Source organism: Colossoma macropomum, unplaced genomic scaffold (assembly GCF_904425465.1).
Source record: "Colossoma macropomum unplaced genomic scaffold, Colossoma_macropomum, whole genome shotgun sequence".
Classification (NCBI taxonomy): Eukaryota; Metazoa; Chordata; class Actinopteri; order Characiformes; family Serrasalmidae; genus Colossoma; species Colossoma macropomum.
In genome coordinates this window covers 18,835,630-18,850,560 of record NW_023494785.1, presented here as the reverse complement: position 1 = coordinate 18,850,560, position 14,931 = coordinate 18,835,630, and the positions used below count along the sequence as shown (strand labels likewise).

Sequence of the window (14,931 nt, the reverse complement as noted above, 5' to 3'; positions counted from 1 at the left end):
CCAATAAGCCTGAAGACCCAAAAAGAAGACAGAATATTCTGGGGAAATGCTATCTATATATTCTCCAGGAGTCAGAACTGACTTGATAGCACTAAATAATAATAATAATAATAATATAGCACTACACTATTTTATTTCTTACTGTATTATTGATCTTTTTTGCAAGGAAAATAATGATTAGTAAGAGAAATAGTTACTAATACAAAAATAACAAGGAATCAAGTATAAAAAAGATAATAAGGCGACGACGTCGCACTTAGAAAGACCAGTGTTGCAGTTCAGGGCCTTCACCAAGGGTCAGTGTCCACCAAGGGTCAGTGTGGCTCTTTGTGAATATATCCCTAACCTCTGTCCTAGTCTGTCCTGCATCAGAAGTGCGCTATTCCTCCACTTCGTTGCTCCCCGGCCGCCAGATGGCGCTCTGTGGACCAGTGTCGCTTCCGCTCCGCGATCCAGCAGCAGGGCGAGCGCGGCACAGCCTGCGGCCGGAGGGCGGAGAGAGCAGCGCGTGGAGGAGAGCAGCTCCGTCTGCGGGCAGCCCCGGAGAGCCTATGACAGGTACACAGAAATACACATCAGACATTTTTATCACTAACCAAATTTGGTTGAACGGCGCAGAGCCTCATCACGCTAAACCGGGACGTGAGGTCTTGCTGCACGTTTTCCTGCACCAAGTCGTTTTTTTCAGGCGTTTCTTCCCCTCCGTTTATTCATGTATTGTGCTGCATTGTGTGACATTGGCGGTCTCTCGCAGCTCTCAGGAGAACAGAGAGAGCAGTGCTGCGTCTGTGAGATGAACCGTACAAAAGGCGTTTTCAGCGAGACGTGCGGGAAATCATGCCGCTCTTTAGAATCGCTGACCTCTTCCATTGCGAAGAGGACACAGCGTGGGCTGTTCTCTGAAAGGACAAAAGGTATTTTAGAGCGGAATAATGATTAAAAAAATACCATTCTAGGCTATATGTGGACCTGTGAGCAATGTGAAGGATTCTCAAAACACCTCAAACTGATGGTTCCAGTTGTGTCGTGTAACAGGTTTTCTGTCTAACCTATTTAAACGCTGTTTTGAGGATTATTGAGGCTCGTAAAATGATGCATCCTTGCTAAATTTTGCTAAGCAGGACTGAGCTTGTTCTACATTGTCGTGACTGTAGGTGACACTGCTCTTCTGCAGTAGATCATGACAATGTATAATATTAGCTTAAAAACTGCATGAAGACCTTTGAATAGAATAGAACAGAACAGAATAGAATAAAATAGAAGTTAGAACATGTTTACACCTTTAACTTGATGTGTCCTTTCAGTTTCTAGGAATCAAGATCAGGATCTCCAGGCCTGAAAATGGACTCCATTTCTCTGATGGGCAGCAGCCCTGCTACCACCAAAGCCTCCTTCTTGCCCAACGGATTGAAGAATGGGCCCAGGGAGGGGCCCAGCAAGCCCACCGTGGCCATCATTGGCTCTGGGGACTTCTCCAAGTGTTTGGCCATTCGCCTGCTCCGCAGTGGCTTCCATGTAGTGGTGGGCAGTCGTCAGCCCAAGCGGGCAGCTGAGTTCTTTCCTCATGTGGTGGACGTAACCCACCATGAAGACGCAGTAGGGAAGGCCTCCATGCTTTTCCTGGCGATCCGCAGAGAGCACTACCCTTCTCTCTGGGACATTAAGCACCTCCTGGCTGGCAAGGTCTTGATAGATGTCAGTAACAACAGGCGGGTGAACCAATACCCCGAATCCAATGCAGAGTACCTTGCTTCCCTTTTCTCAGAGTCCACTGTGGTCAAAGGGTTTAACGTTATCTCAGCTTGGGCTATGCAGTCAGGCCCCAAAGATGCCAGTCGGCAGGTAAGATGTGGGATTGAGCCAGTCTGATGAGTCAAATGAAGGCAGTTCTTAAAGTGATTGAAAACAATATGCAGTTAATTGGATCAGATACAGTAGTGCCCTGAAATCACCAGTCTGTTGTGGCTTCACTATTTGGTAAGGGCCAAATTGTTACTCCCTCAAGGGCCCATTAATTGTAGTCAAGTAGCCACTCATTAAATTAGGAGCTCAGGAGGTAATGATGGTTAGAGTTTTGTTGGCATTGCTTAATAAGAATCTTGCCAAGCTGTTGGCCTGCCACACTGTGAAATGCCAGAATTAGCTGCGTGAATGGAGTCAGCACCGTGCATGCTCTCAGCAGTACAGTCAGCACAGGTCAGCAGCATGGGTTTAAATTTTAACATCAAAACACATGATGACCTGTTAAACTTTTATATTTATTATTATTATTTAATGCAGCCCCATCATTTTTCTGTTATAGTAGTAAGTGCAATGCTATTAAGTTTTGTTTTAATGTTACTGACAGTAAAGCCTACTGAACAATGTGAAATAAAAGGAGATGAATGTTAGCTTCAAAGCAGGTCCTCCTGCTGCATGCTGATGTCAGTGGCAAAGACTTCTGGGGATAATATTGTCTCCTCATATCACTGTAGTTCTAGTAAGATTTTACGAAATTGCTTTGTAGTAAATGCAGGCAGCTAAGCAGGCTGTCACATTAAAGGCTGTACTCTGCCTGCTTTGGGGACGTTTAATTCCCCAAAAGAAGAGGAAAAAGGAAACAAGATGACTTTTTAGAGGTTATATTACAAAGACTTGGCTATTAAAAGCTACAGTCTCCAAGTGCTCTTTTTTCCTGGGTCTGATTTCTGAAATATGTAAAGCATGAATTAATTTGATTTTGTTGTTTGAGAATACCACAAGAGCTTTTTATCTCCCAGCAGATTCCTCATACTTGTGAAGTAGAAGGCGTTCATGGCTTTTATCTGCTATTATCTGCTTTTATTGTGCTGATGACACCCAGATTTACTTAACTCTCACGCTAAGTAACCATGTTCCCATAGATACTTTGTGTCAGTGCTTAAAACAAACAAATGGATGAATGTGCCAAAATTTCCTCCAGCTAAATAAAGAAAAGACAAAAGTAAAGAGGAGAAAAAGCTTAGTGATGGTCTCGACTCCAGGGGCCGTATTACAAAAACTTCTAAAGTCTGAAATCTTGTCTTAACTGTTTAGTCAACATGACAACTTAAGTTAGGACTGAATTTAGGACAGAAGCTATTACAGAACAACAGTTCTTAAGTTAGTAATCTTATCCTAACTCCAGATAAGAAAACAGCATTACAGAAACATCCTAACTAGACAAAATTTCCTAAATTCAGTCCTAAGTTTAAGACAACCCCTGAGGTGTCTTAACTTCTGTTTTAGCCATCTGTTTCTATCAATTTATGCAGTGACAGGCAGCATAGTTCTAACATAACAATGTTATATTTATGTATGGCAAGCCGTTTTAGCCTAAAATGATACCAGCGATACAAGTTGTAACTGGTTTTGCTAGTAAAAACTCAAAATTCGATATATCTGTAGAGCAGTTTCTACTAGTAAAAACTATGATTTCAGATGTCTACTATGCAATTATTACTAGTCATAATATCAAATATACATATCTATAAAGCTTTTTTGACTACTCATATGTTACCACTGATTTACATGGAATTTCATTCTGTCTTATCCATAATTACATTTTTACTAGTAAAAAATACAATTACAGATTATTTGCAGTTACATTTGTGCTAGTAGAAATTTCTAAAATACAGTTGTAGGTATGTACATTTCTTTTGGATAGTAAGAATAATATTATTGATATCTAAATGCAGAATTTTAATTCTTACTAGTCAAAATTATATTTCAGATCCCTCCAATGGTTTAAAGAATACAGAAACAATGAGATTTGCATTTCATGCATATTTATGAGAGCCACATTAGGCAGGAAATGTCTGGTGTGTGTGCAGCAATCAGCGCAGGGCACAAGATGCAATGCAGCCGTGAAGGAGAGGAATAAAGGGTAGAGGAAGAATCTGACCCATTCAACAGAGTATTAAATGTGGTCACATTAGTGAGGGAGTGACTGGAGGAATATTGACAATATTTCAGCAACTAGAAGATTAAACTGTCAACAGTTATCAACAGTTTAGCTAGCTAACTGGTGTGCCAAGTAGCTTTACTGGCCATAACATTTTTATGGTGGGTTGGACAGTAACATTTGAGTTGAATTTGTGATTTTGTTATCTAAGTTTTATTTTAGGTCTAGTTGTACTGCACCATATAGTTTTAAAAGTAGATTAATTTGTAATCCGACCTGATTTTAAGTGTGCCTAACGGATACGCCTCTGTAAATAAACAGCTGGGTTTATTTTGGGAGGAGTTAATGTGGATAGGCTACTTTTTTCCAGTTTAAATGAAAACTAGGCCTATTCAAAGTCCTTTTTTCTGGCCTAGTTCAGGTTAAAATCTATTTTACAAATCAGTTCTTCACAATGAGTGGCCATTGTTATAATTTCATTCCGCAAACTCAATGGTAGTAACTTGCCATCCATCATGAGTGACTTTTATTTTGATACATAGTCTAAGGAATCTGCACTTAGCGACTTGTCACTAATGCGACAAAGAGGAGGTGTGTTGTCTTCTACAAATTAGCATATGTTGAAAATGAGTTCTGACTAGTAAGAAATTGAATTTATGAATTTCACTAGTAAAAAATTAAATCACAAATATCTATAATTCTTATTCTTACTGATCAGAAGTATATTTTGACTAGTCAGAATTGGTGTCAAAATGGCTTGCCATATTTATCTACATGGAAAACAGTGCTTTGACTTGTGACTTTTTTCTTTTAAACAGCGTTCTAAAAATCCCAGACACTGCAGACATGATCTCCACCTCCCCCTCATATTACCTTCATGTGTTAATGTTGAAAACTTGTTAGATAAAATAGTACAGTGATGGTGGTGAATAATGAAGAGACAGAGCTGAACATGTGTCTGTTTTTTTAGGAGGAATAATGTTAGCATGATCGGCTAAAGCATTTAAAATATTGAAACTGAAACCAGAAACGCTCTGATGAACAGCATGAAGCGGCGTCACAATATTCTTAACTTCAAGTTTATCGCACTTTAGGTTTGTCTGACCTTTTTTACACCAGTAACGGTAGCTAACTGTCTGGCTAACTAATTTGATTATTTTGATTACAAGTTCACGTGTCCATGTTCGTGTTACGTATTATGTTTCAGCTGTACGTGTATGGTCGGTTGCTAGGTATCAGACATGACAGTCGATTGTTGACTTTGAGTGAGTAAGTTAAGATTTAAACTTGAGATAAGATGCTGTAAGATGAGATAACAAAATTAAGATAAGATTTGCTTCTGTAACATGAATTGGTGAAAAATCTTATTTTGACCTGTCAGATCTTAAGTTAGGAGAAAAGATAGGAAGTTTCTGTAATACGGCACCAGATCTCTAAAGACTGGAGACTAAGTCAGAAATTTTTGTGTACTAATGGATTCAGATATTTAAGCGGCGGAGTTAGCTTTTCACCAGTCCAGAAATATTCTAAATTAGGGATGCATGATGGAATCATAGCCACATTGGCAGATAACTGCTTTAAAAAATATGTTGTTTAGAAGTACTCAGAGAGAGTAGAATGTGTAGGGGATGCCAGGCTGCTGTGCTAAAATGTGTGCACTTGCTTGGTTTTACTGCATTTATAAACAGAATAAGTGTTATTTCTCCATAATGCAAATCCAAGTAGATGTAATCCCATTTTTCTTTACATTTATAAATGGTTATTCATCCGCATTGGCAGATATTTACCTATAATATATGAAATATTGGCTTTGGCACGTAATCCCCTTATTAGTGCATTCATAGTATAGCTTTAGTATAGAATTAGAAATTTTATCCTTGAACAGGAATTAGAGAAGGTGATTTTTGCCTTTATCTCCAGAAGGTTTGGTCACCCCAAAAGCACCATTAGATAGCTACAGCTTATTTAAAATGTAGCAGCAAGATTGCTGAAAAGAGAACTAGTTTTCATCGCCAATGATGAAAGTGAGAGCAACAGTGTCTGCATGTGTCAACTCCTCTGTGATTGTCGTCCTCTCTTTCTCATACCGCTACATTACACCTTGTACAGGGATAGTGTAGGTTTCCATTTTACTGTTGCTTTTGTTAGTGTCTCTCCCACGAGCAGTGTTCAGTGTAGTCTGCTAAAGTCATTCTCCAGTGCTAAAGTTTCCGATATTATTGCCATATTACCACATTAACATTACGTTTTGCCATGTCAGCAGTGTATTTTGCTTGTAAATGATCATTTAGACTTGACATACTGCAGTAATAAACAAATTCATGGCATGACAGTAGATTTGGTTGTATCAAGAGAGTCACAATGGAACTTTAAAGATATATTTGAAGAGAGGAATACAACAAAAACAAAACATACAGTACATGATCAGCTCTGCTTCAGGGTGCAACTAGGGATGGTTTGGTCAGGCTAGGAAAATGAGTTAACAGCATTATAAAAAATTACTGGTGTTAAGAATTTATTGCATTAACATATTATTAGTGCATTATTAACAAAATATCTCTCTGATTTACTCCAAGAATACAAACCTAATAGGCCTCTCAGTTTACTCAGGACTGGTCAACTTTGCAGTATTTAGCTCTCAGATATGACACTTAAGCACTTTCTGTCTAGAATTTGCACCTATAATTTAGGTCTTTTATTTCCTTCTTATGATTCCTTTATCTGTTTTTTTGTGCGTGTCTTTATGTAAAGCACTTCAAATTGTCTTTGTGTATGAAATGTGCTGTATTGAACTTGCCTTGTCTTGTCTTGCCCTTGCTTTGCTATTGAAAATGGATCTGTACCTATAATTGTGAGCTCTATTTTAATGTCCTGTTACAGGTGTATATCTGCAGTAACTCAGTAGAGGCGCGACAGCAGGTCATTGAGTTGGCCCGGCAGCTCGGCTTCATCCCAGTGGATATGGGCACCCTGTCCTCAGCCAAGGAGATTGAGAACATGCCGTTACGCCTGTTCTCAGACTGGAAAGGTCCTGTTCTGACCGCTGTGGCCCTGTCCATTTTCTTCTTCGCCTACTCTTTCGTTCGGGACATCATCCATCCTTACATGAAGAGCAGGCAAAGCTTCTTTTATAAGATCCCTCTGGAAATGGTCAACAGGACACTGCCTGTGGTGGCTATAACTCTACTGGCACTTGTGTATTTAGCAGGGCAGTTTGCTGCTGCACACCAGCTCTTTTACGGGACCAAATATAGACGCTTCCCCCATTGGCTGGAGGGCTGGCTGCAGAGCAGGAAGCAGCTGGGCCTGCTGAGCTTCTTCTTTGCATGCGTTCATGTGCTGTACAGTCTCTGCCTGCCCATGAGGAGATCTGAAAGATATCTGCTACTCAACATGGCCTACCAGCAGGTCTGTGGATGTGTGTCTTTGTAAGAAGTGCAGATCAGTGTTCTGTAAGTTTAACTGTGCCAATCATGAAATGTGACGCTAAAACGTTAAAAGAATAGTTTCGACAAAAAAAAATTTCCACTGACCTCAGTGAAGCTGGTCAGACATGTCTGGAGTCCAGATTTTGCTTAGTTAATTTAGTTTAGAACTCATGTGCCATACACAAGTCAGGCCTGTGACACAGTCCCATTTGGCCTGCAAAATTATTTTAATTCTCTATTATTGTTAGCCCATTTCATCCTGAGATGCACTACAGTCCCCAGCATGCACTGCAACATAGTGTGTGTTCTGACTCCTAACAGCAATCTATAGGCCAGCGGTTAAACAAAAAGAAAAGATGCCTGGTGTGTAGTTCAGGCAAATTAAAAGTCACTATTAAAAAAACTGTTAATAAATAAATAAAATAAATATTTTCGTATTTAATACCTATTTTGCTGTTGCAGTTTGTCACATTTTGAATAAACAATGGCCTGTTCGGGTCATGAAAAAATGTTAAGTAAAAATGAAATAAAAACACAGCTGGTCCACTGATTTGATAAGATTTTTTAATAAAGCCCTTTTAGTGGTTGAGTTTGACACCCCTGGTTTAGAACTAAAGCTAATGGGCTGATACTGCTAACAAACACTAGTGTTTCTGTAAAAATACATCCCCACGACTTTAAATAAGTATATAAACCCACTCAAACAGCTTTCAGGTCTCCCTTAAGGTTGCATAGACTTGCCAACATGGTTTAGGACACAGAATGACTTACTGTGAGCTTTGAAAATGAACAAAACGTCATCGTTATGGACAGCCTTTTTAGACAACACCAGGGCTAGTATACACAAAGCGAGCCTCCTTATTTATGATGGTAATTGTCACAAATATGGATTCTAGGTCAGCACTACTACTACTGAGGTGGTTTGTGAATACCGACCATAGGGGTGGGCAATATGGCAAAAATGTCATATAACGATACATGAAGACATTTCCACAATACACAATGTTATGTGTAACATTTTGAGACACACACACACACACACAGTACACTAGTACTGCCACATTTAAAAACAGCCACCAGAAACATGTTTCATAAGCTGCACTGCTACTGCATTATATCCATTTATTAGGACTAACTATGCTCTCTTTATAATGAAACATTATACATATTGATCATAAAACAGAATGTATCACGTTAACAATAAAACAGAAACAACCCTGTTGTCTAAAGTGGTTGATTATTAGTAATCTTAGCCTCTAGTTCTAAACTAAAGAAGCAAAATTTGGTCTCCAGCTTACACCTGGGGTAAATGGAAAATTGTGTAAATTCGCAAAACCATTCCTTGCCACAGTGTGAAAACACCTGAAAAATATTCTTCAGATGTTTTAAATATTTTTTTTTCTGTATTTTTATATATTTTCTGTATATAGCATGAATCACCCTACTACTATTAGATGTACTGTAGTTAATTTGAGTTAATTGAAACTCTGACTAGATAGATCTGACTCGTCTTGTACCTAAGCTGTGTTGTTTCTGTGCCTGTATGTACACTCAAAAAAGATTTTTTTATATAAGTGGTTTTACTTAATTTGAATTTATAAATAATTCCCACATTAATAGAGTGTAGCACATCTGCACAATTTCGTCATTCAATTTACTCATGACCATAATTGTGTTGATGTAATATATTGTATTCAAGATATTAAGATCATATGCTTGATAAGACGTCCTGTCCTCAACACTAAAGAAGAAAAAGGCATGCTTTGTTTTCACTGAAATCTAGCAGAATGCCTGTGCTCAGTCTAAAGCCTCATGTGACAGCCTCCCTCTGTCTCTGCTCTCAGCCGTCCTCAGAACATGAGATTAATTCAGATGAAGCTCCACGCTCTGCCGAATAAACCATCATTTTTATTGTTTAAATCAGTTTTTATTACTTAAGGGTTGTAGCTGTAAAACTACAGAAATTAGCACATGTGGGTTCTACTGAGGACTAGACAAAAAGCAATGGTTATGACTCTCTCTCTCTCTCTCTCTCTCTCTGTCTCTCTCTGTCTCTACCTCCCCCTTCTGTCCAGGTCCATGCTAACATTGAAAACTCATGGAACGAGGAGGAGGTGTGGAGAGTGGAGATGTATGTGTCTTTCGGTATTATGAGTCTTGGACTGCTCTCTCTCTTGGCAGTCACATCCATTCCATCAGTAAACAGCGCCCTCAACTGGCGAGAGTTCAGCTTTATCCAGGTTAGAGAATATGCACCATGCTTGTGCTACCAAGCACAGACTGTCTGCTGTCTGTACAATTTATACGTCGTGTTTACTGTTCTGAAGAGCTGACTGTTTATTTTTGATTCTTTAAAAGAAACATTTATCCAGATATACATAAAAGAACTAGACCACAGTTTTCTGAAGTCCCTGTGTTTTGCTCATTATTACAGATGTGTTTTATGTGTTAACTGTGCGGCGCTCTGACAAAAAAAAGTATATTGAAACAGTCTTATGAAAGTTACAAAATGTACCCCTGCCCACACAGTTCTTTGACAGCGAGTGTTTCCATTATTTATGTTATGTGGGATTGCACACTAGCTACAGTGCATAACAGACGACACTGTCCATGTAATTCAAAGAAAAAATTGAAAGATGTCAAAGCCTTGTCTTGGAATGATTTTAAATGTGCTGCAATTTGTTTTTTTGACCTGTTTAATTTTCTAACCAGCAGTGCTCAAACTCATAGTAGATTATGTTTGTGGTATGAACTTTCTTCAGTGATCCATATGTTCTAAATGTTTCTCCTTATCCTCTTATCCTATATCTCTAAGTGAAATGTATCTGTAAGCATATTTGCTGTTGAGTCAGATTTTACTCAGGATTTCCTTTTTCTCCATTGTAGTCTACTCTTGGCTATATTGCCCTGCTTATTGCTACATTCCATGCGCTGCTGTTTGGCTGGAAGCGGGCGTTTGAAGAGGAGGCCTATCGTTTCTACTTGCCGCCTAGCTTTGTGGTGGCTCTGGTGCTGCCTGTGACAGTGATCGTGGGGAAAGGTGTGTTGCTACTGCCCTGCGTGGCCTGGAGGCTGAAGAGAATCCGCCGCGGCTGTGAGAACAGCCAGCGCCACGCTGACCATGAGAGGCCCGCTGCTCATGTGTCCCCAGAAAGGGTGACCATCATGTAACTGTATCTGTGCTACACATGGCTCAGCAGCACAACCAAAATCAGCCTATTCTGCAGTGCCCTGTCCTCTCTGTGACCCCTGCTTTGACCAGCCAGTAGAAGCCACTGTCTGATTTTTTTTTTTTTAACATCATCTTTGTCACAAAGGTGGTCACAAGATGTTGTTTGTGGAAACACATAGAATTAAGAAGCGACCATCCACGCTTTATTTTCATGTGGCTCTCAAGTTTAAAGTGAATTGTCTTTCAAGCTGGTGTTTGCTTACCTTTTGACTTCTGTCCACACGCATTATAATGGTCATCTACAGAATAAGTGACAGTGTCAAACTCAGTAGGCATGTGGTAGAGTTTCTTGTTCAGTATCTTGGAGCCTCTAACTAAAACTGTAATCTACATTCTATCCATGCAACTATGGCCGTGCACACTCACAGACAGTCATTCTACCTTCATATAATACCATGGCAATCAAAACCAGTATAATACATTAAATGCACATTGATTTTCATAATGTTGTTATATGCTAGTGATTTTTGCGATACATGTTGTTGTAGGTTAATTTGTGGCTAAGTTGCTGGGCCGGTAGAATGTATTTGTCAAAGGCTTTCCAGCTGCACCCACAAAGCAATATCAGCTAGCAAGACCTCAATCCACTGTACAGCCTCAACACTTTTCCACAAAGGGTCATCAGACTGCAGAACTGATAAGACGTTTTGTTTCTTTTTGTGTGACTAAATGTAAACTAAATGTATTACACATTTCTGTGTACCCCTAATGTAAATGTTGCCACAGGTGTTCAGTGTAAAATCTGTCCCAGTTAGTGTCTGAAAATCACAAGGATGAAGGAAAATAAACTCATAATGCTCTGCTGTCCCACATGAACATGGGACAAACAAAAAAATCATAATAATCTCAACTTTTTTAACTTGACCCTACTAGTAATAACAGTGGTGTAGTATGGTGGGTTAGTTAAGCTAACTTTGGGGTCCACTTGTGACAGCACTAAGGTGTTCTGATCTGATACATTGAAATTCAATTTGAGACTCATCTAATCTAACTTTGATATCTCCCAGTTGAGACACCATCACCTGTTGTTTACTGTGACAGTGGCATTTATTTTGTCAACTGTGCCAAAGCACAAAATAAAAGAATGAAATATAAAATATGTTTTTAAAGTACTTTTTATGTAGTTTATTCAGTGATGGAGGCTCATGTATTTTAGTTTGTCTCTTTAACTTTTACCGCAAGCTATAAGTAGTAAGTGAGCATTCATTGCATTGCAGTCACCATTAGTGCAGTGTTGTTATTGAAAATGTCCAGTAGATGGTGCTCTTGCTTTTCCACAAAGTCATCACCTCAAATTTGTGTTCAGTAGGCATGCAGGATATATGTATCCTTCACGAGTGAGCCTGACTGATGAGAAACTGAAGTGTGACAGTAGGTGTCAAAGTAGTTTATTAGCAATTAATCATAAAGGAAAAAACATGAATTCTGTATAGAATTGAATATGTTTTTATATTTTCTCTTGTTTTGAAGGTTTTAATGTCTGACATTTGGGATGTTGGGATGGTTTGCATAATAATTAATTCTACATTATTTACATAATATTTGTGGCAGATTAGAAGTAAAAGACTTGATAGGGATAATATTTTATGGGATACAGTTGTATGCACAGTTTGAACACCTGGTTTCATGTTTTGTTGATTTTCTAGGTGAAAATAAGTTAACACATCCTCTACAGGAAACACATTTATGGCTAATTTAGTGCACAATTTCTATTTATTTGTTCTATTTATGAAGTTTAACCTGTTAAAAAAGTAAAATATAAACTGCCATAAGTTTTGGACAGGCCACATTTTCTGTTTTTTCTCAATTTGTTGAATTCAGCAAATAAACTGTAATTCTGCATTAAAATGTGCAGATGTGTATTGTCAGTAGAGGATGTGTAAACTTATTCTCAGTGTGTCATTTGACCAGGCGTGGCCAAACTCTTGCATGCGACTGTATATCCAGTTGATGTTGCATAACCCTTCGTTTGCAATTTGTAATGTAATTTGCCTTATTTTTTTAAGTAGACTAAATAAAATATAAATTCAGAGTGCGGCTCCAGCTAGCATATTTTCATGCAGCTGAAAAGTCCACTATATTGGACATAGCAATTACAGAGACCAGATGGGGTCCAAGGGAATTTCTGGAGTAGTGATGTCAAGCTTTTTGTAGCTTTATGAGGGAGCCAGGTTTATGGTTACAAAGTGTGTGCCTCTATGTGAGGACTGGTGCATGTCACTACAGATGTTATGCATAGATTGGACTCCAGGCCTCTGCAAGTGCCACTTCTCCACCTAACATTTGCCACTTAATTGCTCTACAAATCACAGTGACTGTGGGCCAGAGAGACATGCACCGTGTGGAGATGGGACCGGTTGCCATGGCTACAAATATGCTTCCTGCCACAGCTGAGCGACAGAGAGAGATTAGTCTTAATTAATGCTAATGATCAACAAACAAGGAGGAATGGTCTGCCTGTTATCCTCTGCCACAGGTTTCTACACCAGGCGATAATGACCAAGCAATAAAACCCATGCCTACTTCACACTGGATTCATTCATCTGAGGGGACCAAAGCAAACCTATAAAATTAAGTACAGGAAAAGAAACTGAGGGGGTGTTGAGGAAGGGGGTGATACGAGGTGGGCCGTGTACCCTCATAAACGTACTTCATTTCTAATATATTTTCCAGGTTATGCTCTTTCTGAGTTCCATTAGATGACGAATTCTTGTTATGTAATTTGCTTTTGCCAGGTTTTTACCTTGTTCAGATTACAAAAAGGACATCCGCTGTGGCCTTTACTATGAACCCTCTTCGATTTTGACGAGCACAATGTCTGCAATCTGAAGAGGTCGCAGAAATGTAGGTTTTTCTTCGTCTGAGTACTCGCTATTCACACGGATGTCTGAGGCTTAGATGCTTAGGTTTTTGTCTTGATTTGTACAGAGAGCTTTTTCTCACTTGAGCAGCTGTGGGTGGTCAGATTCTATTCTGGACAGTCCCTCTCTTCCTCTTCATCGATTGCTGGCTTTTCCACTCCTCTCACCCACTACCCACAGAGTGTTTGTGTGTGTTAGAGAGAAGTCATGTTCTTTTTTGTATTTGTTTTGACTGATTGCTTGCATAATCTGTTATGTGTAGAGATTAAATTACAATACTCTGTTTTTATATTTTAGAGAAGACATGTATCTACAGTATTTCATAATTGTGTGGAGCAGTGGTACCCAAGCCAGATCCTGGAGTACCTCAGCCCTGCGTGTTTTAGGTTTTTTGTTGATCCACACACACCTGATGCAACTAGTCAGCCAATTAACAAGACCTTCCTCAGTTGAAGTGAGTGTGTTAGAGCAGGAGAACACTAAAATGTGAAGGACACGGGTTGGGAACCTGTGGAGGATATACTAAAGAGCAAGCAACTCAGCATGATGATAATGATATATAATGAGCTCTCACCATCATAATCAGGAAGGATGGAATGCTTATCATTGCTGTTGTTACAAAACTCAAGTCTCCAAAATTGTAACTTCACTGTATGTTAATGTAAAAAGATTTTATTCCAGTTGACTTTGAGACCATTGTTATTGGTCCATTAACCATAGAACAGGGGTGCCCAATCCTGGTCCTGGAGATCTACAACCCTGGAGAGTATACATCCAACACACCAGGCTCTAATACTCAAATGTCTCTGAAGGCCTTCATTACCTGAATCAGGTGTGTTTGATTAAAGCTGGAGCTAAACTGTGCAGGGTCATAGATCTCCAGGACCGGGACTGGACACCCCTGCCATAGAATGTCTGTAAATGTAAAGGGCAGCTGATGTTTTCAAATGGTACGAAAAAAATAAATAAGAAAAGAAACAAATGCATTTATGAGGTTTTGACATGATGGCAACAAAATGCTTCAGGATCCAGAAGCCACTTTGAGAGTAATAATGTAATATCCAGTAAATGTTTCAATTGTTGAGATGTAAACAAAGTCATTCAGAGTTGTTTTAAGTAAAATGTTTCAATTGCTGTCCATCCTGTGATCTTGGGATAAGTGCCCCTTTAAGAACGTGACCTTTGACATCAGTGACATCACAACCTTCATATTGTTATATCTTTAATAGGCTGAAGACACCTGCTCCATGTTCAATAAGTATACACCGATTAGGCATAATATATGACCACCTCCTTGTTTCTATACTCATTGTCCATTTTATCAGCTCCACTTACTATATAGGTGCACTTTGTAGTTCTACAATTACAGACTGTAGTCCATCTGTTTCTCTACTTTGTTAGCCCCCTTTTACTTCAGTTACCTCAGCCCCCCTTGTTCTTCAGTGGTCAGGACCCCCATAGACCCTCACAGAGCAGGTACTATTTGGGTGGTGGATCATTCTCAGCACT

General features: G+C 39.2%; 1 protein-coding gene across 1 annotated transcript; it reads left to right on the top strand.

Annotated features, from left to right (window-relative positions):
* The first annotated feature begins 461 nt into the window (after nucleotides 1-461).
* On the top strand, nucleotides 462-11,653 carry LOC118818616 (metalloreductase STEAP2-like). Its single transcript, XM_036585876.1, has 5 exons — nucleotides 462-558; nucleotides 1,305-1,842; nucleotides 6,782-7,309; nucleotides 9,405-9,569; nucleotides 10,216-11,653. Exons 2-5 carry the CDS (start codon nucleotides 1,342-1,344, stop codon nucleotides 10,498-10,500), a joined length of 1,479 nt encoding a protein of 492 aa, XP_036441769.1. The 5' UTR covers nucleotides 462-558; nucleotides 1,305-1,341; the 3' UTR covers nucleotides 10,501-11,653.
* The last annotated feature ends 3,278 nt before the right edge of the window (nucleotides 11,654-14,931 follow it).

Bases quoted from the DNA above. Each gene is read 5' to 3' on its own strand.
- LOC118818616 (XM_036585876.1), top strand. From the start codon at position 1,342: ATGGACTCCATTTCTCTGATGGGCAGCAGCCCTGCTACCACCAAAGCC. The intron at 1,843-6,781 runs GTAAGATGTGGG...GTCCTGTTACAG, and splicing joins CCAAAGATGCCAGTCGGCAG to GTGTATATCTGCAGTAACTC. The intron at 7,310-9,404 runs GTCTGTGGATGT...CCTTCTGTCCAG, and splicing joins TCAACATGGCCTACCAGCAG to GTCCATGCTAACATTGAAAA.